Raw genomic sequence first — 26,812 nt, forward strand, 5'->3', positions numbered from 1 at the left:
TGAGAGGGATTTCGTCCTCAAAGCCTCAGAAAGATTATCTCCAAACTAAACAAGTAATTTCTTCAATCAACCCAAGCATGCCTCAATGGAAGCTCTTCCACCTCTTTTATTTTGTTCTCACAAAACCCATGCCTTCGTCTTGTCAATGTGGGATAAAACATAACTCCCTTATGTAACTTATGTCTCTAATAAAATAAAAAGGACTCTTTTATTTAAATATTTCCCACCAACTATAGTCTAAGCATTAACAAAGTTAAATATTTGAATTTAACTTTATAAAATGACTTTATTAATGCAAAACAAATCATATCAATAATAAATGAATCTTTTTGTCGATTTTAAACATTTACCATCGATATGTTGCTGCCATAGGATGTCCAATCATATCCAGAATGACTTACTATAAATAGTAAGTATGCCCAAAACTACCTCAAAAACCCACAAAGACACCTGCAACTAAAACTCTCTAGGTCAAATGGCCTCTAAGTCCCTTTGATGTCCTAATTAGCCTATGGGACCATAGGGAAATAGGCTAACGACACATCATGCTATGAATGCTAGAAAGGGGACATTACGCACATACCCAACTTGCCAATAAAGAACAACATCCAGCACAATCAAACTTCATATAAACACCTGCATAAATCAGACTGGGAATTGTATTCAGACATTTGCAGGTTTGTTGGCACTTGTTGCTGTATCACAGGTAAACCAGACTGTAATCACTGTGGTAAGCTTTGGAAACTCGGCATTAAAGCATAAAAACGTACCCAGTACAGAAATCTCTTCAAAGATCACTGAATTCACCTCAAAACATTGCTAATTAAAATAGGACAAGTTGAAATGGATACAACAGCACACTACAGATCTAAAACAACATTTCATAGTGCTGATAATAGAGCAACAGGAACGAAAATGCTCAAAACTCAACAAAGAATCAAAAAGTTGATTCTAAAATTGCCTCAAATGAAGTTGTAAACTCTTGGTGACATCAACCAAAGAGAAGAAAGCACTAAATGAGGCACTCGAGCAACAAGTTCACATGCCCCTCCAGGAAAGGCACAACCTCCTCCTGTTGTATGGCCAGCATCCACTTGATTGTTTTAACCTCCAATTTTAGGCTTGCACTTTCATATAATGGTGACTAAACAACACTGTATCCTCTAGCAAAGAAAATTTCTACCTGAAAATGGTACAGAAAGGTATGAAGTAGTATGTACTATGGCCAACAATTATATTGCTCAGCCAACTCATAAGAAATCTTCAAGCGCCCTCGATGATCTTCAGACAACTCTACAAAATTTTGAAAAACACAAAGCCTATTAAACCTTCAAGTAAAACATCAAAGACATCCGCCACTGAAACCAGTAAATTGAAGCTTTCATTCGTATGAATGGTCATTCCTGGTTGAAAACACGTCAATCTAGCTAGAGGAATCTTGTCCTTGAAGCTAGAAATCTTAAGAGGGCCTTTACACTCAAAAGATTTGGAAGAATTCTGACCTCATTCCAATAAAATGACTAGCTTTTATTAGTATATCCAAAATGAGCTCCCTCAACCTCCTTTTAAAGCTTCTTGGAAGGAAAAAAGCATTTCAAAGTTATATAATTTATTATCACTTTAAAAGACTGTTTGAAATATTAGCAGGAAGTCCCCCTTATCTCTCCTACATGTTCACTTCTGAGGTACATAATCATCTGTTTAAAACAATATTATACTTCGTTGTCAAATTAATAATAATAAAATATTTCACCTAAGTTGCAGTAAGCACTACAACAATATTAGAATCCAACTCTAATCAAACCATGATGAAACTAAAGTAGGATTATGATCAGAAACAACCAAATGACATTCTTACAATAGACATTCTCTCTGAGAAATTCGGAGAACAACCCAATCCCTGCTAACCAGCCCAAAGTGCTCCAAAAAGTTTAGAGTTCTCCCTAACTGATGAAGAAGCTTATGGAAAAACTCGGAAACTAAGCTAAAAGCTAACAAATTTATTCTTCTCAAATGGGGAAGTTACATCTCAGGATTCCTTGGTACAGCAGATTATGTCACTTGGCTTTTTGTATTATAACTATGTTCCCCTGAGTTTCTGGTACGGGGACGGCGGGGGACAGCGAGACAGGTTTCCAAGACGGCAATTTTTTTTGGCGATTTGGAAGGGGGAGCGACTATATATATAGGGAAATTTGCAAATATACATATCATTCATATGAAACTAAGCACAAAGCATGTCATTTAAACATTATAGAACCATAACATACAACATTTGAATGCCATCTACAAAATAATATCCGATTTCAATACTCAATTGTCAAAATGCATATCAATATCAGTGAACAATATCATAATGATAAACATGATAAACCTGAAAATCTAAATCCTTATATGCCTAAAGCTATACGCCCAAAGGCTAGAGAGCTGTCATAAATTAATAAGTATAAATTTATCATAATCATGTTCACGTTTAACATAAAAAACATAACATAGAAAAATGAAATAGACTACTGCTCCTATTCTGCCTCTACCGCATTTGGAGGGGTGGGGCCCACCTCAGCGACCTAGTAAGGAGCCTTTAAATTATTTTTTAATATTAGCTTTTTTATTTATTTGCATAAATTTTTTGTTAATAAAAACTAAAAAAATAAAAACATTTGGGGACGGTTGACCGTACCCAGTACGATTGGGGGACGTCTAGCCGTCCCCTTTTTGTATCAGGGACGACCAGCCGTCCCCTTTTTTTTTCCGGCCGTCCCCAAGTTTCAGGGATGTCCCTTGCTAATTTGCCTTTTCTAGGGATGGCTGGGGGATGTCACATAACCGTCCCCTATCCCCGAGACGTCCCCATTTCTGAAACTCTTGGTTTTAGGCGGGGTACACATCCCCGAGGAACATAGTATTATAACATGTAAAAGAATCTGTCATATCCGATGCATAATAGCGTTTATGACATTACAAGATATGAAGAGCGCGTACAAGGGAAATACAGAATAGAATTGTGTAATGTCCCCATTTTTAGCAGGTTCTTGCAGTTGGCTTGGTCAATTCATCATCGCAACCCTCATGAGCTAACAATGAGATTTGAAGGTCTCAATTGTGGAGTTATAAGGCTTTTCAACAGCCTATGGTGTGTTTTAGCTCCATTAAGGAGCTCATTATTTATAGTAAGTCAAGTTGTTGGTTCTGATTAGCTCAATTGAGTTAGCATAGTTGAGTGATACTCTAGTTTTTATTTCGGGCTTCTAGATTGGGCTCCAAGAATCTTGGAGGGAACGTATATTATAGTAAGTCACCCCATCAGATTCATTCATCGTCTTTCATCATCAGGATCTCTTTGGTGTTGTCAGATCTCGATTTTGATGCTTCTTCAATTATTTTCGCAAAAGTGGTGAATTATTATTATTATTCATCTAAATACACTAAGGTTGCTATTTTTATTGGTGTTGTTTGCTGGTCAACTCAGTATTATAGCCTATTGGAACCGGGATGAAAAGTTGTAAATTGTGGAAATAAGAAACAATGGCCTTGTGTGTCCAGTTATTATGTTATGGTGGAAAAGGTCATTTTTTAAACCAAAAGCAATTAATAAATTATATTATAATGACACTTTATTATATTTTAATGTTGTGTGGAGGAAGCTTCTTAAGTGAACTTCATTTGGGAAACTTGTGCCATTTTGAAGATTATATATATGAGGCCATTTGATGGGAAAGGCATCCAATCATTTATTTATCTTATTTGTTTTTGTGTCTTAGTAACATTTCTGAAGTTCTAATTTCCTATGCCCTTGCTGAGGTAAAAAGGTTTGGATTCACAGCTGAGGTATTGTGAATCAATCCTGGGAATTGTTCCTACTCTTCCATTACTGTATTTCCTGTGGCTTGGAAGAAAATAATTGTACTGTGTTTCAGATTTGGGACATTGATTTGTGTTTGTGAGACTGCCATGAACTGGGCAGCATTGGGCGTTATATGGAAGTCTAGCATATATTTGCAGACCTGCGGTTTGGCTTGGGAGCCTTTTGTACATGTTTGGAGGCTCTTGTTTACCCTGTAGCAGTGTTTGGCATCAGTTGAAATCTGTGAGAGTGGCTGCATATTTGTTTGAGGACAGCAGATGTAATTTGCAGGGGCTGCGATTTGTTTTTGCTAGGCCTGTGTTGGTGGCTTGCATTGGAGATTTTGAAGGTCTGGTCTGGTTGCTAGGAAGCTGTGATTGATTGGCAAGTTGTTATTACAAGGAAATTGTATCATTATGACAAACACAGGTTCCATTGTAATTGATTATAATTTATACCATTGCCATCTATCATGATAGCAATAAGATTTGCATCGAATAAAGATGGTTATTAGTCTATGTGATTGTGTTAGTTTCAGCATTGGCATTCACTTAAAAATTGTGCTTACAAAGTTGTAATACCAATAATGATTTCATTATTCAATATGTATGTTCTAAATACAAAGGTAATTAACTCAAACTTCACGAGAGATTTGTCACTACAGTTATTTTGAGTTAGCCTGCCAAGTGTTTGACAAAATGTCAAACCATTGAAATGTGAAAGAAATTGAAGCTTGTTGTAGCTATAACCTAGATGGGGTTATTAGAAATTGGCGCTTTGTGGATGACCTTTACCTAGTCCGTGACATATAAGAGAATCTTGTAGGAGATTTGAATGGTCTGAAATGAAACACACAAGTTTGGTAGGTGTAATTATGAGATCAGGAGTTTTGACTCATTATGACAGTGGTGCTGGAATTGGAAAGACTGATTTGGATCCTAGATTTGGCTCATGGTCTCCAATTTGGTCTTGCTCCATTTATTGGACACTCAAGATGGAGGCAATACACATTTGTAGATTTGCAGGGGTTATGCCGCTTGATTTTCTTCAGACACAACTTGAAGGTTTCTGTTGAAATGACTGCTACTCTGATATGTGTTGTTAGTTGTTACATAGTAATCTAGGTGATGAAGATAATACATAGAGTGTTCTGTAAGTTTTGTAGCAAAAGGATTTTTGTAGAGTAAACCTTGGGTTATGAGTATTTTTGAGTTGTGTAGTGCTCATTCATTTTGAAATTGTCACCTCTATTTCTATTTAACATAGCAATCTTGTTGTACTAATGAGTTAAGCACTTCACAAAAATATGTGTAAAAACTATACTAATGAAAAAAGGCATGCTTAGGAATGATTGAGTTTACTGGCTACATGGAAAATCTTAAGCCAGTACAGTACTTGTGTAGTGCAATATGTTAATGTTTATAGTAACTGCGAGAGAGCTCCTTCTTACATGTTAAGTCAACAACTCACAACTGTCACTGCCCAGACTTGATGTGCAAGTGTTATGACATGGCATTGTGACTGCATGTATGATACTTGGCATATGGTATCCAAAACAGTCAACAGTTCATTATTGAAACCATGTGTCTCCTTGTATTCTAGGAAAAAGGCTATTTGTACAAATTTTAGCACTAAAAATAGCGGCGTGTATAGAGACTACTGTATGGTGATTCTGAAGAATTATTATAGGTGACCTTAGTGCTGAAGCATTGTGTAGTTTTAAAAGAATTGAGTAGCTCTCATGCCTTGCAACTGCAAGAGTAATTGTCATCATCTCCTTGTGGGCCAAGTTGAGTCTTGTAACTGAAAAGTCTATGCTTATGGGAGATATAAACATGATGGCTGGCTGGGTTTTATATTCAGCTTATAGGTTATTCATTTTTTAGTGCTCAGAAGTTAAATCTGCTCATGGTCGTTTCTGGCCAGCAGTGTGATTGGAAAATCTATTAAGTTGATCACCGTGATAATGTTCTGACAGATATACAGTGATAGTTGGGTAATTTTATTATGTGAAAATTCATTCTCAGAAATATGATAATCTAACCTGTTTTTATACATATTGTCTGTGATTAAAAGTGAAGACATATATATTCTGTAGATAACTAATCCTTGAAGGATATACTTCTAATATCTGTCATGTGATAACAGTTGATGAAGAAGTCTATCTGCAATTTAAGCTTGTGAAGCTTTGTATTAAAACTCTTGATTATCTATAAAGGATCATTTTTGGGCGTGGCTAGGTTTTTCCCTCAAGTGGAGGGTTTTCCCAGGGTATCTGTGGTGTTATGTGTTCTATGATTATCTGTTATTTGTTATTTGCTATTCTGGTTCAAAACATTAACATGGTATCAGAGCAGGTCTATGTAAAGATCCCAAACCAGAATTATTGATCATCAACCAACACTTAGCATTTCACACCCAATGGGTCATGGAGATCATCTGGAAGAGTAACTTTATCATATTAATATGGAGATCAAAATCTTCGAGGAAATTTAACAATAAGGAATAAGTATTTTATGTTTGCACATCTAAATTATGTAGTTAATATTGATTCATGTTATATCACTGGAATAATGAATCATGCATGCTTTTATCATTGGTCTGTATATTTCTCTTATTATAGTCTATGAACTACTTCTAATTCTCCTAAAATGCTTCCAAGACAGATCGAGAAGCAATGGAATGATGAGACATTACATGCAAAGTCATGCAGGCTGTAAAAATGTTCATAGAGACACTGCTTGCAGCCACAGGACTGAATTAGTGTCACATAACTTCATAATAGATGAAGATTCTATTCAATTTGTCATTGTGATTTGTTTCTTCAAGATGAGATTCAAAGGGAACTTGTGATAGAGGGAGAATGTTGAGCCCTTTGAAGAGGATCAACAAGCTCGTGTAGCAGTGTGACTATAAAAGTTCCTTCTTTGGTCAAACCTGGAATTAGTTCTTTATATTGTGGTAATTGAAGTAGGGAGAATGTTGCTCTTGCTAAGAGGGAGCCCCTATTGAGAAATAGTCTCAGCTTCATGATTCTTATTCATGTTGTTAATGAGTTCTTCTCTGTGTGGGAGAAGTTCGAGGTGCAATCCCTTGTTAATGAAGTTCTTCTTTGTAAAGGAGAAGTTCGAGGTACAATCCCTTATTATTGAGTTCTTCTCTAAAAAGAAGAAGTTTGAGGTGCAATCACTTGTTAATGCTTTATTCTCTGCAAGAGAATTTTGAGGTGAAAGCCCTTGTTCCACCCTCTTGGAGTAGTCATGATGGATCCAACCTTTGGGAGTAGCTATGGTAGATGTCATGTGAGAGAATGCATGACTTTGGTATTTGTTCTTTCATCCTCTAGGAGTAGCCAGGGTGGATTTCATATGAGAGAATCCATGCCATTATTTTTTGGTCTTTCACCCTCTAGGAGTAGCCATGGTGAATGTCATGTTGAGATGACAATATCACATTGAGAAAAATCTGTGATGAGATTTTGTTATTAACACTTTTTGCCTGCAGCTCCATTGCACTTGTCAGGTTGAGACACGCTATGGCATATGAATGCTCACTCTCTTGCTAAGAGGGAGTTTAATTGTTTATAGTAGCTGTGAGAGAGCTCCTTCTTACATGTAGCATCAACCACTCACAACCATCACTATTTAGACTTAATGTGCAAGTGTCTTGATATGGCATTGCGACAAACTTTATGATACTTAGCATATGGCATCCAAAACAGTTGACAGTTCATTATTGAAACTGTGTCTCCTTGTATCCTGTTGGTACTCTCAAAATTTGCAAGAATTTTGGAGTGCCATGTTGAAAACTTTGCAATTGTGACCCCTATGTGAGTTTTTAGTGCACATGTACCCAGCCGATGTTTAGAGGTCTACCATGAGTTTCAAGTGCTCCACAACTTTCATTTAGCATATCCATGCATCTCAGGTCATTAGATTGTGATTCCAAATCATTTGATGAGATGCCATTTTGAGCACTTGTCAGTTCTGCATTTTTGCTGTAGTGTCAAATTGTTGTAACAGGCCTACTTTGCATTTGAATATCTTGTGTCCTATTATGTGTCATCGCTTTACACTTTGGGGATGTCTTATATGCATATCAGATAACTTCTGTTTTAGATTTCAAGTCAATATGACAAGTTTTGATAGGTTTTCCAATTTCTCAAATTTGGTTATCCTATTGTTACACTTTGTCGAGAAATCCAAGTAGCCTTGTTTGAAGTTGAATATCTTTTGTCCAATTGACCCAAATGAGGAAATTCCTGCACTACTATTCTAGGGGTCAGAGACAGTCTATGTTCCAATTTTCAGGTCATGATGAATCCATTTGATCAGCTTGCCAATAGGATTCCAAATACATTTCCTCATGTTTTGATACTAATAAGTCTTGTATAATTATTGGATGCCCTGTTTGTGATAGCATAGTTCTGAACCTGTGATAGATGAGCATGAATTAATGCTACCCCTGGATTCTATGCTAAAAAAACTGCCACCATGCCAGTTTTCAGGTCTTCACCAATTCATTTTGCCCACTTTTCCAGCTCCATTTCATTTGCAAAAAACTTTGTTCTGCAAATGTGTCAACTTCTGCATTTTGAAGTAGCCAACTTTAGAGGCTTGCTTAATGTGCCCAATCAACTTTCAAGAGCCCAAATTGAATCTACATATTCTTCATATCAAAAATATTCGATGTCCCAAGTTGCAGACCTCCATGTGATCACTTGCTAAGTTTTTGGAGCCAATTCTAAACGCAATTATTCTGCTTACCACAGTGGCAGTTAACTTGTTTTCAGGTAACTATGTTGGAGTCTTATATCTATTCATCTATAAATTATCATAAAATCTTAATTACTATCCTGAATTTATTATATCTTCATATACTCATTGGCCAAATTTCTCAGCCAAAGACTCCATTTGGTATTTTTACCAAGATTAAATGAAATGCAAAATGTTGGTGTTTGGTATTCTTAGTTGCAGAGTTAAATGAAATATGCATGTTCAGTAATGAACATCTTTTGATCTGGGTGTCATCATAAGATGCAAACTTACAGGATGAGAACTTTTGGACCAGAGAACACTTATACTGAGTGCCATTTTTCAATCACTTGAATTTGTCAGTTTTTATAATCAGGTAAGGGGCAGATTGATAAATTTCAAATCCTATGCGAAATAACCAAGGTTCAAGCGGGCCCTAATAATCAAATCAAATGTTACCAATATATGGACGTGTCTTGGTCTGTGAGAGTTGGAACACTGAGGGGCATTGAAAGTAATACCATGGGTTTTAACTTTTAACAAAGTAAAGTTTAGAAGAGTTTTAACAGAGTACGTGGGTAACCTGTGAAGTGACATTGACATCAAACGTCCTTTATAATTCTGTTGCCATTGTAATTGGAATGGGAATTCACCATTCGGATATTGGGCGTGAAGTCTAGTTGCATTTGAAATTGGAGGTGGCAGCCGCCAAATATTGAAGCCACGTGAATGCATTCTAGACATCCTTGCTAATTGGAGGCAATTGCAAACATATTCAGCAAACAGATTCTTGCAAAATATTGTAACTTGATAATAAATTTGCTCATAAAATCTGGAGTTGTTTTTATGGTCATTGTGTTCTCCATTGTGTTAATATGCAAACTGAAGAATTCAAAGAGATATAATTAAATAAAATAGTGGAATTAGTTCATTGGCTGTCTAAGATTTGCAAAGGAAAAACCAAGGGTTTTTACAGTGGTATTAGAGCAGTTTCCTGCCAGCCTGCAGGAATCGAGCTCAGTTTTTATTTTGTTTGGTGCTGACTTTGAAGATTTTCAGATCTGATTTCTAGAGTGACCAACACTTTAATTTCTCCAATTATGGACAAACACAGGACTGGCAGTTCTAAAAGTCGGTGGAGTAATGAGGAAGTTAGCGTAAAAATGAATGCTTTGCAGGAGAGTTTGGAGAAACTGAAGCTTCATCAACAGAGGTTGGTGGAGAGCTTGTCGGATCTAGCGACAGTTGAGAGGGCAACAAAGTATATGGTTTCTGCCTTTAGAAGGCCGACATCAAGGTTGCAGGGAAGGAAGCTTGAGTTTTCCTCGACAGGTGTCCATGGTGCTGATGTACCTATATTTAGTACGGCACCTGCTAGTCCTATCCCCAGTGTTGATGATGGACTCGTTTCACTGGGACATGTGGATGTGCCCGTGATGGATAGCAACACTCAGCAGGTTGAGGCTCCCAATGTAGTAGCTATGGTTAGTTCAGAGGCAGTTGATGATGTAGTTGTCACTGACTTTTCAGACTCACTGGAGGAGGGAGTTGTTATTGGCGACTTATATGTCAACTACTGCAGTGTTGCTCCAATACAAGAGGCAACTGCTTCCTTAGGTGGGACCAAGAAATGTATGGAGTCACCCAACTATGATGTTGGTGATATAGGTGTTACAACGAAGTTGGGAGATGTGGATGCAGATGGTATGGACGCATCTGATGATACTATGAGTTGCACCGGGTATGATATCCCTTATCAGATATTGGGTGATGACTTTGAGGAGATTTTTGATGCGTCCAGAATTAATGTTTACATGATCTTATATTTGAGGTAGAAGCTAAGACATGCAAAGAGATTGATATTGCGAGGGCTTCCATTTCTTCAGATGAGGAGTTGGTTGAGATATCTAGTAGTTGTATCTCAGATATGGAGTTGTGGGAGGATGACGGCACACATATGAGTGATCTAGTGGTGGCCAGTTCTGATTCAGTTTCCTATCACAGTGCAGTTAGTGAGACAGAGAGATTGCATTGAAGTCAAGGGTTACAGAGACATCATGTGACCAGTCAGTTGAAGGTGAGCGATAGTGACATTTCTTTAGCTCTTGGGCATCATGATGTTGTCTGTCAGATGCTAGCTACATCTGGTTGGGGTGCTCCTATGTCTGAGAAGCGCGATGGTAGTACTCTTTCTCTAGCAGAGGTTCATGCGCTTCGAGAGGTTGTCAGGATCTTGAAGCATAATTACTTGCAGCTAGTTGTTGATCGGGATTACCTTCTGGAGTGGGGTAGCACCTATCATGAGACATTGTTAAAGAAAGAGGAGGAGGTGGTGGAGCTCACCCAAGAGCTTGAGGTGACTGCAGACTCTTTTCAGTGTACTCAGTTGGCTCTGAAGAGTCACAGTCACGATTGGATGAGGTGACCATGGAGTTGGAGCATGTTCAGACCACACCAGCCCCAGATCCAGTTCAGTTGCATATTGGTGGTGAGTTTGCTTCTACGATTAGGGATGATGGACGTGATGATGTGGCCAACACATCCGTCCAAGATATGGGTGCAGTAGGTACGGATGAGATGAGAGCATCAAGGGAGTTGGGCTCTCATGCTGATTTGCTTCCTTCTACTGGAAGCGAATCTATTTCTTCATCTCATACAGTTGATAGCATTGGATAGTTAGCAGTGCCACATTTTCAAAGGGATCAGTTGTGGGTCGCAGGGGAGCAAGTGAATGCTTCCACATATAATTTCTACAGCAGAGAGTCCTTCATGGAGTATCTATTGGAGAGTTCGGATATTAGGAAGGATTCATACAGAGTGTCTAAGGGTACTCTCATCCGAGGCTCTCATGCTATTCAGAGGTTGTGGGAAAGATTGTAGAGACTTTATCTGCTATGCTTCCCCACAGGGATTTTGAGGTTGGGTTTGTTGAAAGGGTTGCCCAGGATCCTAGCCGACCAATAGTTCAAAGTCAGAGATTGGAGCCATCTTTCAATTCCCAGTTTGATGATGATGAGCCCTTGATAGAGATTGGGATTTTTTATTGGCATTACACTGTGAGGTGTGCTTATCATTTTTCTTCTAACCCACAGGTAGAGGACTTGGTTTCATGTTGGTGTGGGTTGGCTCCAATTTCATACCATCCATTATGGGATGGGATAGCACCATCTTTTGCAAATGCGATTGACGGTTGCAAGTTAGACCACTTGCAGTATCTACACACCCAAGACAATCTGACAAAGGTTCAAGTTGGTGTTAGTGATTCAGGTACTTGTGGTTATTACCATCTCCATAGTGCAGTTAGGTGTGATTATCACTTTGATGGGAACTCAAGTGTGGATAGAATTGGTATTACAATTGCATTGAGTTCTAATGGGTTGTTGCCTTCATTAGCACCTCAGGTTAGTTTTCAGATGATTCTAATGTTGATATCCATTATTTGGCTGTTGGTGCTATAGGAGTTGTTTGTACACAGCAAGGATGGTACACAATTCTACCTTTGGGATCCAAGTGGATTGTGTGTTCATTTTTCTCTAGGATTGCTTGGGGACAAGCAATCTTAAGGAGGGAGGACTATACTATCCCCATTTTTAGCAGGTTCTTGCAGTTGGCCAAGTTAGTTCACCATAGCGACCCTCGTGAGCTGACAGGGCATTTTGGGGGTCTCAGTTATGGATTTACTATTTTTAGTAAGTCTATTTTTAATAGTTGCTATTCTTGGCAGTGCAGTGGGTGGCTTGGCTGCTGGTCGTCACCTGCGGTTGATCAGGCTAATAATTGCATGAGCTCTTATTTATTTATTATTCATTGAGTTGCATTATTATAATGTTTATATTATTATAATAATGACTTTTAGAGATATTTCTAAAAAGAAAGTTGGAAAGTTTCTAGCGTTGAGTTCTTTTGGAAAACTTGCACGTTTTCTGAAATGGAGTTTTATGGAAACTTTTGCCAAGCTCATTGGTAAAGACACGCTTAATTATATATTTGATTTTGTGCCTTCATGGCTTTTTCTTGGGTTCTAAACTATATGCCCTTGCTGATGTATAAGGGTGGAAATTCGTTTTGCAATTTAACTGCTGAGGTATAGCTAAGTTTGCCCAACTTCTCTACTGTTCATCACTGTATCTGAGCAGTTTTTCATTCCACTATTGAAGTATAGTGGATTTGATATTTGTTAGATTCTCCTACTATGTTCACTGTGGCTAAGCAGACGAATATCCTGGAGGTTAATTAACTGCGGGCGTTTGGCAATTAAGGAGGGATTGAACTAGTTATTGTGATAGCTGGAAGTGTCACTCTGGAAATACGTGTGGTATTGGGGGTTTCAGTTTGGACATTACTAAGGTATTGCAAGTGATTGGCAACATTGAAATACGGCTAGCAAGTGGCCAAGTAAATCTTCTGCAATCACATGGGTAACCTGTGAAGTGACATTGACATCAAACGTCCTTTATAATTCTGCTGCTGTTGTAATTAGAATCGGAATTCACCATTCGGATATTGGGCATGAAGTCGGGTTGCATTTGAAATTGGAGGTAGCAGCCGCCAAATATTGAAGCCACGTGAATGCATTCTAGACGTCCTTGCTAATTGGAGGCAACTGCAAACATATTCAGCAAACAGGTTCTTGCAAAATATTGTAGTTTGATAATAAGTTTGCTCATAAAAACTCATCTTTCCATTTCAATAAATTTAAATAAATCTGGAGTTGTTTTTATGGTCATTGTGTTCTCCATTGTGTTAATATGCAAACTGAAGAATTCAAAGAGATATAGGTTAAATAAAATAAAACAGTGGAATTAGTTCATTGGCTGTCTAAGATTTGCAAAGGAAAAACCAAGGGTTTTTACAATATCATATTATGAGTGCATATAGCATCAACTAATTTGCATGGTTCTATGAACTGAAGACTTGGATACCAACCATGGAAGACAACATTATCTTCTTCCTATAATCATGAGATTAAGATATCTTGAGAGGAAAAGTGCAGATCCTTAGTGATCACTGTAACAGAGTAGCTATCCCCATCAAAAATTGTTCTCTTAATATCAAAAAGACGCTATTAATAGTACCCAATGATCCGATTCTGCATTCTAATTTTTTAGCTCAAACTTGATCAAATTCGTTACCATATATAGAAAAATATCAACTTCACTGTCTAATGTCAATTTTCACAAGATTTCATGATTGAACTTAAAAAACTCCTCACAAATACAAAACTTTTCCATAAACTTGTAAGGTACAGCTTTCAAAGTTGAATCCTTCCAGCTGCATATTGTCCTGCAGAATCGAATAGGACACTAGCTGTTTGAATTTATCTAGTAAAACAAAATACAAATAGCTTAGTTGGACAGGAAACATTTCACAACCAATAAAGCTCAAATATGATGTGTTTAAGAAAAATAATTGTAAAATTGGCCCCATCCAGCATGTCTTTAAGACCGTGTCACAAAGGACCCAATTTTACAATTACTTTGGTTAGAGTTACTGCTCAATTTTTTGAGCAGCTATTTGTGAAGTTAATAGCTACCTTACTTATTTTGAACAAGTCATGTTAAATATTAATTTTAAATGAAATTACTAATAAAATTTTTTGAAGGTTAAAATTTAAAAAAATGGAAATAAATAAAATATGAGGAAAAATAATTTATGGAGCCATGTGTTATTTTTTTCAATAAACAGTTGTTGTTCATTTCCAGCGCTGCCTTGGTTTCAAAGATTTTATTTTCAATTCTCAAGCAGTAATTGCTCCACTAAAATGAGGAAAGATTTAAATTTATCATTTTCCTGTTAACAATTTGTATGGGAACCCTTCAACTGCTGAGTTTTAAGTAGAAATTGTACTTAAGCAGATGCACAGAAATGTAGGGTTAGTGGGTATAAAGCCGCTGAGTTATGCATTCTAGTGGCCTAGACAGTCCACCAGGCAGGGGTGGCAATAGAATTAAGGGAAAGGTTCAAAAAGATTATAGGGCGTAGAAATGTGTTTTAAACTGTCTAATTTCCAAATTCCTTGATTCAGTTAACACAACTTTCTAACTCAAAAGAACTGCTGATATATACAGGAATGGATGCTATTAAAAGCTAGTTAAGTTGCAGGATTTGACCCCTGGCACCCCAAGTACCAGTCCAGTTTGAACCCGGTTGAGGTCTTGGTTTAGTGTGCCTGTGGGTCTTGCCAGTCAATCAAACCATAGAAGATATTAGTTTTTCTACTTCTATACAGAAATTTAAGATATGATGATTAATGGCGAAGCTATGTTTACACCTTGATGGTGTTTTTGTTGTTTAAACTTTATAAGATACTATCTGACATTATAATCTTAATACATGCTTCTACACTGCATAAATGAATACATGCAAATATAAATATTTAATACACACATATTAGTTTTATACAAACAAACCCAAAATACCTTTTCAAAACTTTGCTATACTGATAAACCGGGTTGTTGGAATAGACCTCCACGTCTTTCTCCTATTGCAACTGAAACTGCAATTTACTCCACCATGTGTGTGCATGATTGAATATGTCTCCAAACACATGGCAATGTTGTTAAATTTAGTGTTAGTGCTGTCACATTACACCATCCACATGTAGGCTCTAGACTCTTCTTTTGTAGCTGGAAGTCGTCTATTTATAGAGGCCATGTAATCTGATTTTATGTGTGCAGCCAGATCTATATGAATATTGAGAGTTATCATTTTTTATCTGCTGTCAACATTATTTTAGTTCTAATTTTCAATATGGTATCAGAGCCTTTGTGATGTTTTGGGCTGTGAATACTATTCTTTTTGTATGAATCTGTATTCTTACAGCTGCGATCTGAGAGTGTGCAGTGATTCATTTATCTGCAAACAAAGACTATTGTAGCAATGGAAAGATCAGAGGTCTAAATGAAAGTTTTGTGTTGTGTTTATCTTTGTATTGGTTTTTATGTGATAATCAACTATCCAAGAGTGTTGCAGCCCATTGTTTATCAGCCGTCTGAGAATCAAGAAAATCTGTGAGTGTGATTCTTGGTATTCAAGGAAGAATCACTATAAAGAAGGCTGTCAATAATACTATGCAAAGTGATCATATTTTCTGAGCTATGTGATCGAGTGTTATTTGAAGCTAAAGTCTCCGAACAGAAAGCTGCAGTTGTGTTAAAAATTTTTTTTTTGAAAGGTCTGTCCATGCATGAAGAAGTCGCCATACATACAAAATCTGTTGAAGTTGTCATCGAAAAGGTGTTTAACTTAAAGTTGCTGGTAAGAAAGATGGTATTGTTTTAGTCCATGCACATGTGAACACACTATGTATGCCTGATGTAAATGTTTCAATAAAAGGTGAGATGGTGTCGTAAGAATGTTGTCATGATGTAAAGGTCCGTGAGAAAATGTTTAATTAATTATGAAGGCTATGTTGGTGCGAAAGTAGTCATGCAATAGAAGATTGTTGGATTGATATCTCTCAACAAAGTGATGAAGATTGATTTAGAACTTATTGTGCTTGATCATTTTTAAGGGGTGCATTATTGGTAGTAGCCGACACCCTAAATATCTTTTTTACTTTATTGATGAACCATGTATCTGAAAATCATTCCTAGAGAACTAGCGAGCACAGCGGCTGGGTACCCATGTCTTTCGGTAGATGGATTATTTTTTTCATATGGGCTCAATATTAGTGTGCATGAGAAAAGTTTAGAGTTGGTTTCCCCGTCATTGGAACAATGTTTTTGTGAAGTTTGAAGGGTTTATGGTAATCCAAAACCACTTGTTTAGGTGAAGTTGTTGAACGGTTTGTGGTAAGCCAAAACCACTTGTTTAGGTGCAAAACCTAAAAGTTTTTTGAAGGGTTTGTGGTAAGCCAAAAACACTTGTTTGGGTGAGAAACCCAAAAGCAAATCAATTGCATTAGTTGGGGGAAATTACAAATCGTTATGGGTAAACCGGTTAAAAACCCAAAGTAATTTTCAAATTGATAGTGATAAGGGGAACCAAAATCTTATGTTGTAAATGGGTACCTAAGAAGGCTTAATGCCGGGACCCATCCTATTTGAATTATTTCATTGTACTAATTTCCCCCACAAACAAAGTCTTTAGTGGTAGAAATTAAAGGAGGGTATTGGAATAGATCTCCACGTCTTTCTCCTATTGCAACTGAAACTGCAATTTACTCCACCATGTGTGTGCATGATTGAATATGTCTCCAAACACATGGCAAGGTTGTTAAATTTAGTGTTAGTGCTGTCACATTACACCATCCACATGTAGGCTCTAGATTCTTATTTTGTAGCTGGAAGTCTTCTATTTATAGAGGCCATGTAATCTGATTTTATGTGTGCAGCCAGATCTATATGAATATTGAAAGTTATCTTTTTTATCTGCTGTCACCATGATTTTGGTTCTAATTTTCAATGTGGGTTCTCAAACCTAGTTCGAAACCTGAAACCAAACCGGCTACTAGTTCCACAGCATAATTGGAAAGACTTTGTGAAGATACATCAATCTGAGCTAAATGATTTCCCATCCTAAAAATGATTCCGTGTACCCTAAAAGATAAAATGCTACTGAACGCCAAATTTCAGAAGCCCCTGGGAAGCTACGCATAACAAATATACTGGAAACATTGATATGGTAGACCTTACAAGCACTCTTGCATCCTCAAGCCCTTAAAAGAAAACTGTTCACTGCTCCAGTTTTCCTACAATTAGTTGTATGGCAAGTTTCGTATTGTGCAATTAACCATTTTTATTCGAAATGATATTTATTATTATTTAAAACCTAAACGAGAAGGCACGGGAGAATACCACTCTGAGCTAACAATCTGTTCACACAAAAAGATACACAGATCAAAGCTCTTACAAACATTTTTTGTAGCTTCTTCGTCTAGATGCCAATTTGACCTTTCTATTAACTCTGGCAGCTGCTCAACTGCCAAATTATACCAAGACAAATCTGGAAAACCGTGAATTCTCCATGAACCGGGCCTAAGTCTGCTGCTACCAACCTACGTGATGGCAAAGATATTTGCAGTCATTACCTATTGCATTAACTCTTAAAATAAAGACAACACAATTAAGAGAAAATAATTTCGGACAATCACATAAACAATTTCTGAGCAAATAAATCTACTGTAATAAACCCAATAATTAGTATAAAATTTTCCATATAATTGCAATTAGGAAGAAAAAGAATTGTAACCTTAGCCTGATTTTGACTGTGACAAGTACTGAAACGTGATCCCTGGTAGCATTGAACCTGAGCCTTCATAAAATTTGAAGGATTGATCAATGGGTTGCATATTAAAATAGAAATCTGGGAGCGTGAAAATCGATAAGTTAGTTACCCATGTATGAGCGATTTTGTAATGCATTTTTTCGTTGTGGTGACGAGGAGGATGAATAGGACTACCGACCAGAGTTGCAGATGCGGTAGCCATTACTGCCGTAGCCATTTCGAATGCATGATATTGTTCTGCTGATAACACAGGTTAGATGATATTATGTCGTAGCCAGATAAGGTGATTGTCCGATTATAAAAGGGTGGTCTTCGTTCAATCTTCTATTTTAGCGTTCTCCCGTTCTTTAATAGTAAAACTGGATTATGACAGATTCAAACGTATTTTCTTTGATATCTAAATTCTTTATATTCTTTAGTTGATTTTATTTTTTATTTTTCGGGATACACAGATTTTTTCAAATTATATTGAATATAATTAATTATTTAATTGTTAGGCAAGAGCCTACACTACAAGGGTGAATTGTGAGCTTCTTAATTGCAACGTCTTAAATTTGAATCTATTCAAATTAACTAATAATCTAAATAATTACTTGCAACAAACGATAATAATTAATCTTGATTTCAACTTACCAATGAAAAACCAAAAAAAAATACTTATTTACTATTATTAATATTATTATAATACTTGAGACTTTTCAATTTGGATTTAAAAAATTGGTAATATTTGCAATTATAAAATGTGAATATCTTTGTTAATTTTTAGGTAGCTATGGTTTTTTTTAAAATATTGTATAATATGGTTGTATGACAATATTAATATTTTTATTAAGTTTTATTTTTATTTTTTTCTATTGATTTTTTAATATTAAAATAGTTTATAAACTGAGTACACCTTCTTCCAGTTTAAGTTAGAATTGAGATAGTTTTGCATATTATACATTATTATACGACCCTACAAATCATGGTATATTTCTATCACTTTACAAAAGTTTTTGTGTCCATCAAAGAATACACATAGCAAGTTTGTACAATTACTCAAAAAGAAATATGAAACATAATATATTGTATCATTCATTAATCACATTGTCTAAGACTATTATATGGAGATGGATTCCCCACCAAATGGATGTATTAGTAACAACATAAATGAGAGGCCCTCCAATAGCACCTTTGGAATAGAGTAATGGTCTCCTCTAATGTAGGGGAGGTAGATGAGGGAATGGAAGTCCGATCACCTAACAGCCTTGCCAAGAGTACACACGGAAGCAAATACGGGATTGCAACACAAGAGACAATAGAATTCACAAGTTTACCAATTGATTACATAGCTAGTATAATAAGATATATGTGATAACATCCAATATACTCGACTATGAGTCCTTTTGGGTTGTGGACAATATCAAGGTTCTCAAAAGACTTATTCTACCTTTTTACTCCTTAGAACATTTTTACATACAATAAATCCAAGTCTTAATATAGTTGGCTAGACCACAAGTCAGTCAGTCAGCCATTTAATTACAATATAGGTCCTACCTTGGAGGTGTAAGCCATAACCCAAGTAATGGGCATCAATTATTAACGCACTCTTGAGGATAGTTCCAAACACAATCAAGGAGTTAGCTCCCAACAACATAAGATGACACATCATCATAGGGAACCACGCCATTTAAAGAAATATCACACCTTGTTGGATCAAATTTGCAACAAATAGAGACTGGAAAGAATGACATAGAACTCAAAGAACATGACACATCAACTTTTGTGCTCTTAAGGTAAGGACTAAAAATAGGTCCTCAATAAGATGCTAACCATGCAAGGCACAAAACTCAAGGTAGCAATGGCTACTTCACAAACAACAAACTAGTATAGAAAATAAAAAATGTTTTAAGGTGATGCAAGATTGATTATTGACCCAAGACCCTCCTACATCAAACACCTTGTGTTATCCATGAACTATCGTTAACCGATTTATCTTTCTACTGAACAAAGGTATTCCATGTAGTCTTTTCCTTTGGTACTTTTATTTACTTTCCTATCCAAAACCTTCTCAATGATGCAAACCTTCTTCTTGGGATAATCCAGGATATCTTTTAATTCCTCATCTACTTCAAAGTACTGAAAGATGTCTGCAATATTGAATATTGGTGAAATGTCCATGTCTTCAAGTAATTCAACTTCAAAACGATTTCCACTGTTAAACCTCCTTAGGATTTTACAAGGACCAAACTTATAACTCTTTAGCTTACTATAAGTACCAACTAGAAATCTATTTTTCTTCAAATAAACCATCACTCCATCTACAACTTCAAAAGATTTATCCCTTTATCTAGTCTCTATTTATACTCAAGGTTACTATCCTCCATATTCTTCTTTGATTCCCTATGCAAAGTCTTCATAAAATTTGCAAATTCCTCTTCTTCAACACTTCTCTTTACCTCAATATTGAAATATCTTAATTTTGTAGTTCCTTTAGGATTCAGTCCATTAACAATCTCAAAAGGTGTCTTCTTGGTACTTCTATTTCCAAAATTGTTATGTGTGAACTCTGCTTGTGGTAAAATCAAATCCCAGTTAGCAGGCTTATACCCAACCAAACATCTTAGTAAGTTACCCAAACTTCTATTCACAACCTTATTTTGTCCATCTGTCTATGGATGAAATGTAGAGCTAAACTTCAACTTCATATCTATGTTTTTCCAAAGTGCCATCCAAAAATAACCAGTAAACTTGGTATTTATGTCTAAAACAATACTCCTATTCAACCCATGCAATCTCACTATCTCTTTTAAAAAGAATAATTCAACCACATGAAATGCATCAAATGTCTTCTTACAAGGTATGAAATGAGTCATTTTTAAGAATATGTCAACCACTACCAGAATAGAATCATTACCTCTCTGAGTTCTAGGTAAACCAAGAAAAATGTCCATATTGATATCTTCCCAAGGTTTATTTGGTATAGATAATGGTAAAAACAATCCCAAATTCTGATTAGTTTCTTTTGTTGTTTGAAAAAATCTACAACTTCTAACCATCTTCTATACATCCTTGTAAATTTGAGGCCAAAAATACCTATCATAAATACACTTTGTTGTTTTCTCAATTTTAACATGTCCAACAAGTTACCCACCATGTTTCTCATTCATGATATTATCCCTCATAGATTCTCTAGGTATGCACAATAGAGTTCCTTTAAACAACATGTATCAATGCTAAATGAATAAATCAATCCACTTATTTCGCTCACTCATCAATTGATTTTTACAAGCTTTATAAGGTTTTGCAAAATCAAGATCAGTTTCATACAAATGCTTCAAAGTATCAAAACCAAGTGTCTTAATTCTCATTTTTATCAACAAATTCCTTCTTTTGCTCAAGGCATCAACAACCTTATTTGATTGTCCACTTTTATGTTTCAATACAAAGGAAAAGTTCTACAAATACTCAACCTACTTAATGTGTCTCTAATTCAATTTATTCTGACTTTCCACATACTACAAAGCTTTATGGTTAATGTACAACACAAAATCTCTAGGCATCAAATAATGTCCCCACTTCTTCAAAGCTTGAACAATAGCATAGAATTCCTTATCATAAAATGAATATTTTTTCTTAGGATCATTCAACTTTTCACTATAGAAAGCTATAGGTCTTCCTTCTTGACTCAAAATAGCTCCAATGACACTTCTACTAGCATCACAATCAACTTGCAAAACTTTATTGAAATCAAGAAAAGGAAGTGTAGGAAATTATGCTACCCTTTATTTTGATGTTTCAAAACTCTAATGTGCTCCATGTGTCCACCTAAATTCCTTTTTGTCATCTCTCAAAATTTATGTCATAACATTGCATACTAAACTGAAATTTTTGATGAACTTTCTATAGAAACTTGCCAATCCATGAAATGATCTAACTTCTCCAACATTCTCAGTTGTAGGCCAATCAAGAATAACTTTTACCTTTTCAAGATCCATCTTCAAACCATTAGCTAAAATTACAAAACCAAGAACAAAATATCCTCCTTCATAAAAGAACATTTCTTCAAATTAATCAACGACTTTTCTTCCTTCAATCTCTGCAATACTTGTCGGATATGCTCAAGGTGTTCTTCTTTAGTCTTATTGAATATCAAAATGTCATCAGGATATGCAATCACAAAATTACCCAAGAATTTCTTCAAAACCTTATTCATCAGCCTCATGAAAATATTAAGTGTGTTAGCTAAACCAAAAGGCATAACCAACGATTCATACAAACCTTCATTTGTCTTAAGGGCCCATTTGGTTGCTAGAATAGGAATAGAAAAATTGGAATATGTTTTCTATTTTTCATTTGGTTCATCAATTGGAATATGGAATAGGAATACATATTCCCACTTTGCCTCTAAAATGAGCTTATACCCATTCCAAAAAATAGTTGTTGTTGGAATAGTCATTCCTATTCCCAATATTACATCCCTATTCTCCATTCCTATGCCCACAACCAAATGAGCCCTAAAAGAAGTTTTCCATTCACCCCATTCCCAAATTCTAATATGATGATAACCACTTTTTAAATTAATCTTTGTAAAATACTTTTCTCCACTCAAATAATCCATTATATCATCCATCCTAGGCAAGGGAAATCTATATTTTACTATGAACTTGTTTATAGCTCTAGAATTAGTACACATTCTCCATTCTCCATTTTTCTTACGTACCAATACAATAGTTACAACACAAGGACTCCAACTTTCTTTAAGTATACCCTTTTCAAGTAGTTATTACACTTGTCTATTCAATTCATCATTTTTATCAAGTGTCAAATTATGTGGTGCTTTATTAGGCAAAGTAGCTCTAGGTATCAGATCCACACAATGACTAATACTTCTCCTAGGAGTTAAGTCATCAAGTACATTTTATGCAAGGTAGGTAAAGATAATTAGAGTCATAGGAACACCTAACTATCAAACTACCTTGTTGAGTAAACACAATAGAATAAAAACATAGAGAAAAATGCCAACAAGAGAGAGAAACAACAATATCTTACAAATTCATCAAATGATCCACAAGCATGCCTGACCGCAAGGCATTCCAAGTTGCGCCCAACAAAATAATTACAAATCATAAATTGTGATCCAATATCATTGTTAATCTAACTCTATACACTACTCCCTTCCACTAAAATAACTCTCTAACTGAAGTCTAGATACTTTTATTTATACTTGCCAAAATGTCTTACAAAAGATTCTAGATCTTCAAATTAGAGAAGGTTGACCACATAATGGTCTACGTACATCCCAATGCACAATCCTTGCATTAAATGCACAAAATCATAACTTGAAATAAATTAACAATGTAACTCATAAAAGAACAAACACATAGAGAAACTTGACCAAAGAAAGATTTAGACAAGACAGAGCATCAGGCAAAATGACCACCAAATGGGCTCGACCAAAATAGCACTCAATGAATACTAGTGCTCAACATACACTGGAACTTGGCCAACACTGGACTTGAACTTGGTCAAAATTGCAACTCGGCCAACACTAGACTTGAACTTGATAAATGTTAAAACTCGGCCAATACTGGAACTCGACAAAACAACAAAGATAAGTAGGATAGCAAAGCAACCTAGGATGCTCCTACATCAGACAACTGGGGTTGAAAAGAAATGATTCTCCTAAATCATGAAGGTGTCACAATCTTAGCTGAATCCAACTCATATTGGGAAATCCATGTAGCATCTTCAACTGTTATGTTCATCCACTTTACCAAATACTCATGGTAATCTTTTCCTCTTATACTCTTGCTAACTCTCTAGTCCAATATCTATCTAATCCCTTCAATATTCTTCTTAGGATAATCACTTGGTACAACAACTTCATCATCTACCTCATTATAGTCATATAAATCAACAACATTCGATATAGGAGATATATCTGTTAAGTATCAGAATTTGCACCCAGTACTGAACTAAAAAAGTTTAGTAATTATGACCTAACATAGGAATCACTTCACTATGTAGGACATGCAAATGAGGTGAGACCTCCAGGTTCTAGGTCAGCTCCTATAAAATATTTAGTGAAATCTCTATGAGCTTAATTTAAATTTGCAGGGAAAAAGGAGAGAGATTACTGGAAATAAACCTAAAACCTACAGTTAAACTAACAAATGGGTGATACACCAAAAGAGATATGAAATTTTAAACACAACTGACAACTATTTGAAGTACAAACAAAACACTTCTTTTTGTAAAGACTTGCATAAGTAATTTTTAATAAGGTGTGAGGAATGAATTAGTAAAAGGAGGAATAGAGATGCCCCTCTCTTACCAATTTCACCTTTTAAAAACACAAATTACAACCTACAAATAGACTTACTTTTCTACAACTAGGTGTTGAAATGAGACAAATTAATGAGGAACATGAATAGTTCACAAATTGTTTTATCAAATCATTCTATCATTACACACAGAATTGCAGAAAGAAAGAAGGTCCAAAGATTGACACAAAATAACATAAACACAATTGTTGTTATCTATATTGAACTTCCAAAATGAATTATGAATTTCTGCAAATAAAGTTAAGGACTCAAAAAATAGTCACAAAAAATCTTCTGCATAATCAGAACCCTCTAAAATGAGTTACAAACTTTACTAAATACAATACTAGCACTTGGGTCGAATGCAAAAAGAAAGCCTAGAAATGAGGGCTTAGAAACTTCTAAAATAATGACCTATCTCTGAAAAAGCTCCACTAAGTCATTAGGAACACTATGACTCGCATAAAACCACCCCAAAAAGTCTCCAATAGTCAATAAAGACCCCTCAACTACCTTAGCAAAATCAAATTTGACTGACAACTCTATATTCCCTCCATATGTTTCCCAACTGATCATAACTTCAGTCAAATAATGATGCCAATCATAAATTCTAGGATATAACTCCCTAATACTTATCATTTATCAATTGTTGAAAATTTGACTTATTAATTATGAGACACAAATGACCCTTTATTTGCATTCAAAATAACAAAAAAAATATTTAAATGATTTATGAATATCATTTAATATTTCTTGTTTTAACAATATTAACTTTGTGCAAATAAAAGTTAGAAAGAGAAAAACCCATCCCCTTTCTATATTCAATATAAAACAAAAAAACATTGAAAGGATAAAAATCCCATAAAATAGCTTGTGGATTTCAAAAAAAAAGTTAAAAATAACAAAGTGCACATTATATCCCTTCCCAGCCCTAAAAGGTTCACATTTTACATGAATACTCTAGAGATGTCAAGAGGAAAAATGAGGGTTTTTTCTAGTGTTTTATAGCCATCTTGAAGCCGCCATGAAAGGGATCTACTGGTCTTTATCCCGCCATGAACATAGAAGGTACTTGTTATTTGATGGAAAAAATTTATTGTTGTGTTTTATATACTGTCATGCATTCTTTTGGGTTTTTTCGAATTTCTCTTTTGTTGGCAGCAAGCTTGCTATACGTTTTGAAGAGTGCATGGTAGATACCTCAGGTATCATCTTCTTGAAGTTCCATAATCATTGACTATTACTTATGGCTGTAAGGGTTTATTACGTTAATCATTATATTATTTTTTGGAGCATGTAGTTTTTGCGTAAACTGGGGATTTTTCATTTGCTAGTATTGTTGTATTCTCCATTACATTTGCTTCAAATATGTGCAATGCATTGTTATCCGCAGTAAAAGAATATAAACCCAATTCTTCTTCTTTTTGACCTTCATCATGAATAGAATCCTCCCCACTTTGCTTTTTTTTTTTTTAATCCAGCTTCCAACTCACTCTTTCGAGCAGTCAACACCAAAACTCCCACATTTGCTTGTGATGCACCACTGATCATGTTTGGTACCAACTCCTTGGCATCTAGCTGCAAAATCCAGTGTTTCTCTCACTATCTTCTCAACAATATGCAAATCATTTTGACTGATATAAGCTGTTGTCTTCGACTACATCCATTTGCTCCACCCATCCTTTTGCCAATTTCAATGATTTGTTCAACACGATCACTTTTTGTGAATCACTTATCTTTGAAGATTCCACGAGTACAGGATTCAAGTTTCAATTGAACATGTCAATCACAGTTTTTATGCTGCTGAAAAGGAATTGCTTTTGATGTTCTTCATCAAATCCTTGCTTCCATTTTCATGATTCTTTGTATCAATGGCAAGGAAAAGCCCACCAAGACTTTACTTTACTTGCTTCAATTACTTATGCAATGCAAAAATTCAGTTCCACAAGACTTAGCTAAAAAAATTATTACCCTTGGAGGCTCAATAGGAAAGCCCATAGTGTTATCCTCTCTGCTACAAATTGAACTTTTCACTCTTGTTAATGGAGGTTGTTGTTGGAGTTGAGGAAAGCCAACTCCGAAGATGCCCAAGATCACCTGCATGCAAAACTTGTCAAAGAGAAGCCAAGAAGGGGAAGAGCATGGAGCAAGGGAAAAACCCTAAACAAACATGAGAGACAAATGTGCAAACACAATGAAAATGTATTTACAATATGCACAATGAGATATGAAAATACAATGAGAAGAGCCCGCTTATAAAGAGCTCATGGAAGCTTGTAGAACAAGCTAGAAGGAGGTAGAGGACAAGAATGACAACTCAGCACATATCCACAAAAAGTGGAATATGCTAAAATAGGAGCAAACTCCCGAGTTGTCAACAACTAACCACTACATGCATTAAATACTAAATATTAAATAAATGCATGACCTAAGTAAGCTTAAGCAAATAGAATAAATAATTAACAATTAATTATTTACTCTAACAGTTGCTGTCTATTTTTATCATATTTTGATATTCATTTTTCAACTTTTTCAAGGATTTCCTTCCTGCTAAATACCTTTTCTTTCACAGTGTGGAGTAATAGCATATTTCCATGTCATTTAACATAATTCCTACTTGCTTTCTTTTACAAAATTGACTTGCATATGACTCCCAAACTTCTATTTTTTGTTGCTTATCA

The 26,812-nt window shown here is 35.6% G+C and overlaps 1 protein-coding gene across 4 annotated transcripts in view; it reads right to left on the reverse strand.

The window, feature by feature from the left end:
- PNSB4 (NDH dependent flow 6) overlaps positions 1-18,060 on the reverse strand; it is a 61,001-nt gene extending 42,941 nt beyond the window's left edge. For 2 of the 4 annotated variants that reach the window (XM_089805101.1, XM_089805100.1), the window contains exons 1-3: positions 17,936-18,060; positions 17,791-17,847; positions 17,452-17,596 (exon numbers count right to left, since the gene is read on the reverse strand). In XM_089805101.1, coding sequence (XP_089661227.1) covers positions 17,452-17,596; positions 17,791-17,847; positions 17,936-18,043 — 310 coding nt within the window. In that variant the 5' untranslated portion in view covers positions 18,044-18,060. Of the gene's footprint in view, positions 1-17,451; positions 17,597-17,790; positions 17,854-17,935 lie in introns of all 4 variants that reach the window. The other 2 variants (XM_089805099.1, XM_089805097.1) reach the window with 1 other exon arrangement.
- Positions 18,061-26,812: the final 8,752 nt, after the last annotated feature.

The sequence above is a fragment of the Cupressus sempervirens genome, chromosome 10 (genome assembly GCF_028749045.1).
Source record: "Cupressus sempervirens isolate cs-2001-9-10 chromosome 10, ASM2874904v1, whole genome shotgun sequence".
Classification (NCBI taxonomy): domain Eukaryota; kingdom Viridiplantae; phylum Streptophyta; class Pinopsida; order Cupressales; family Cupressaceae; genus Cupressus; species Cupressus sempervirens.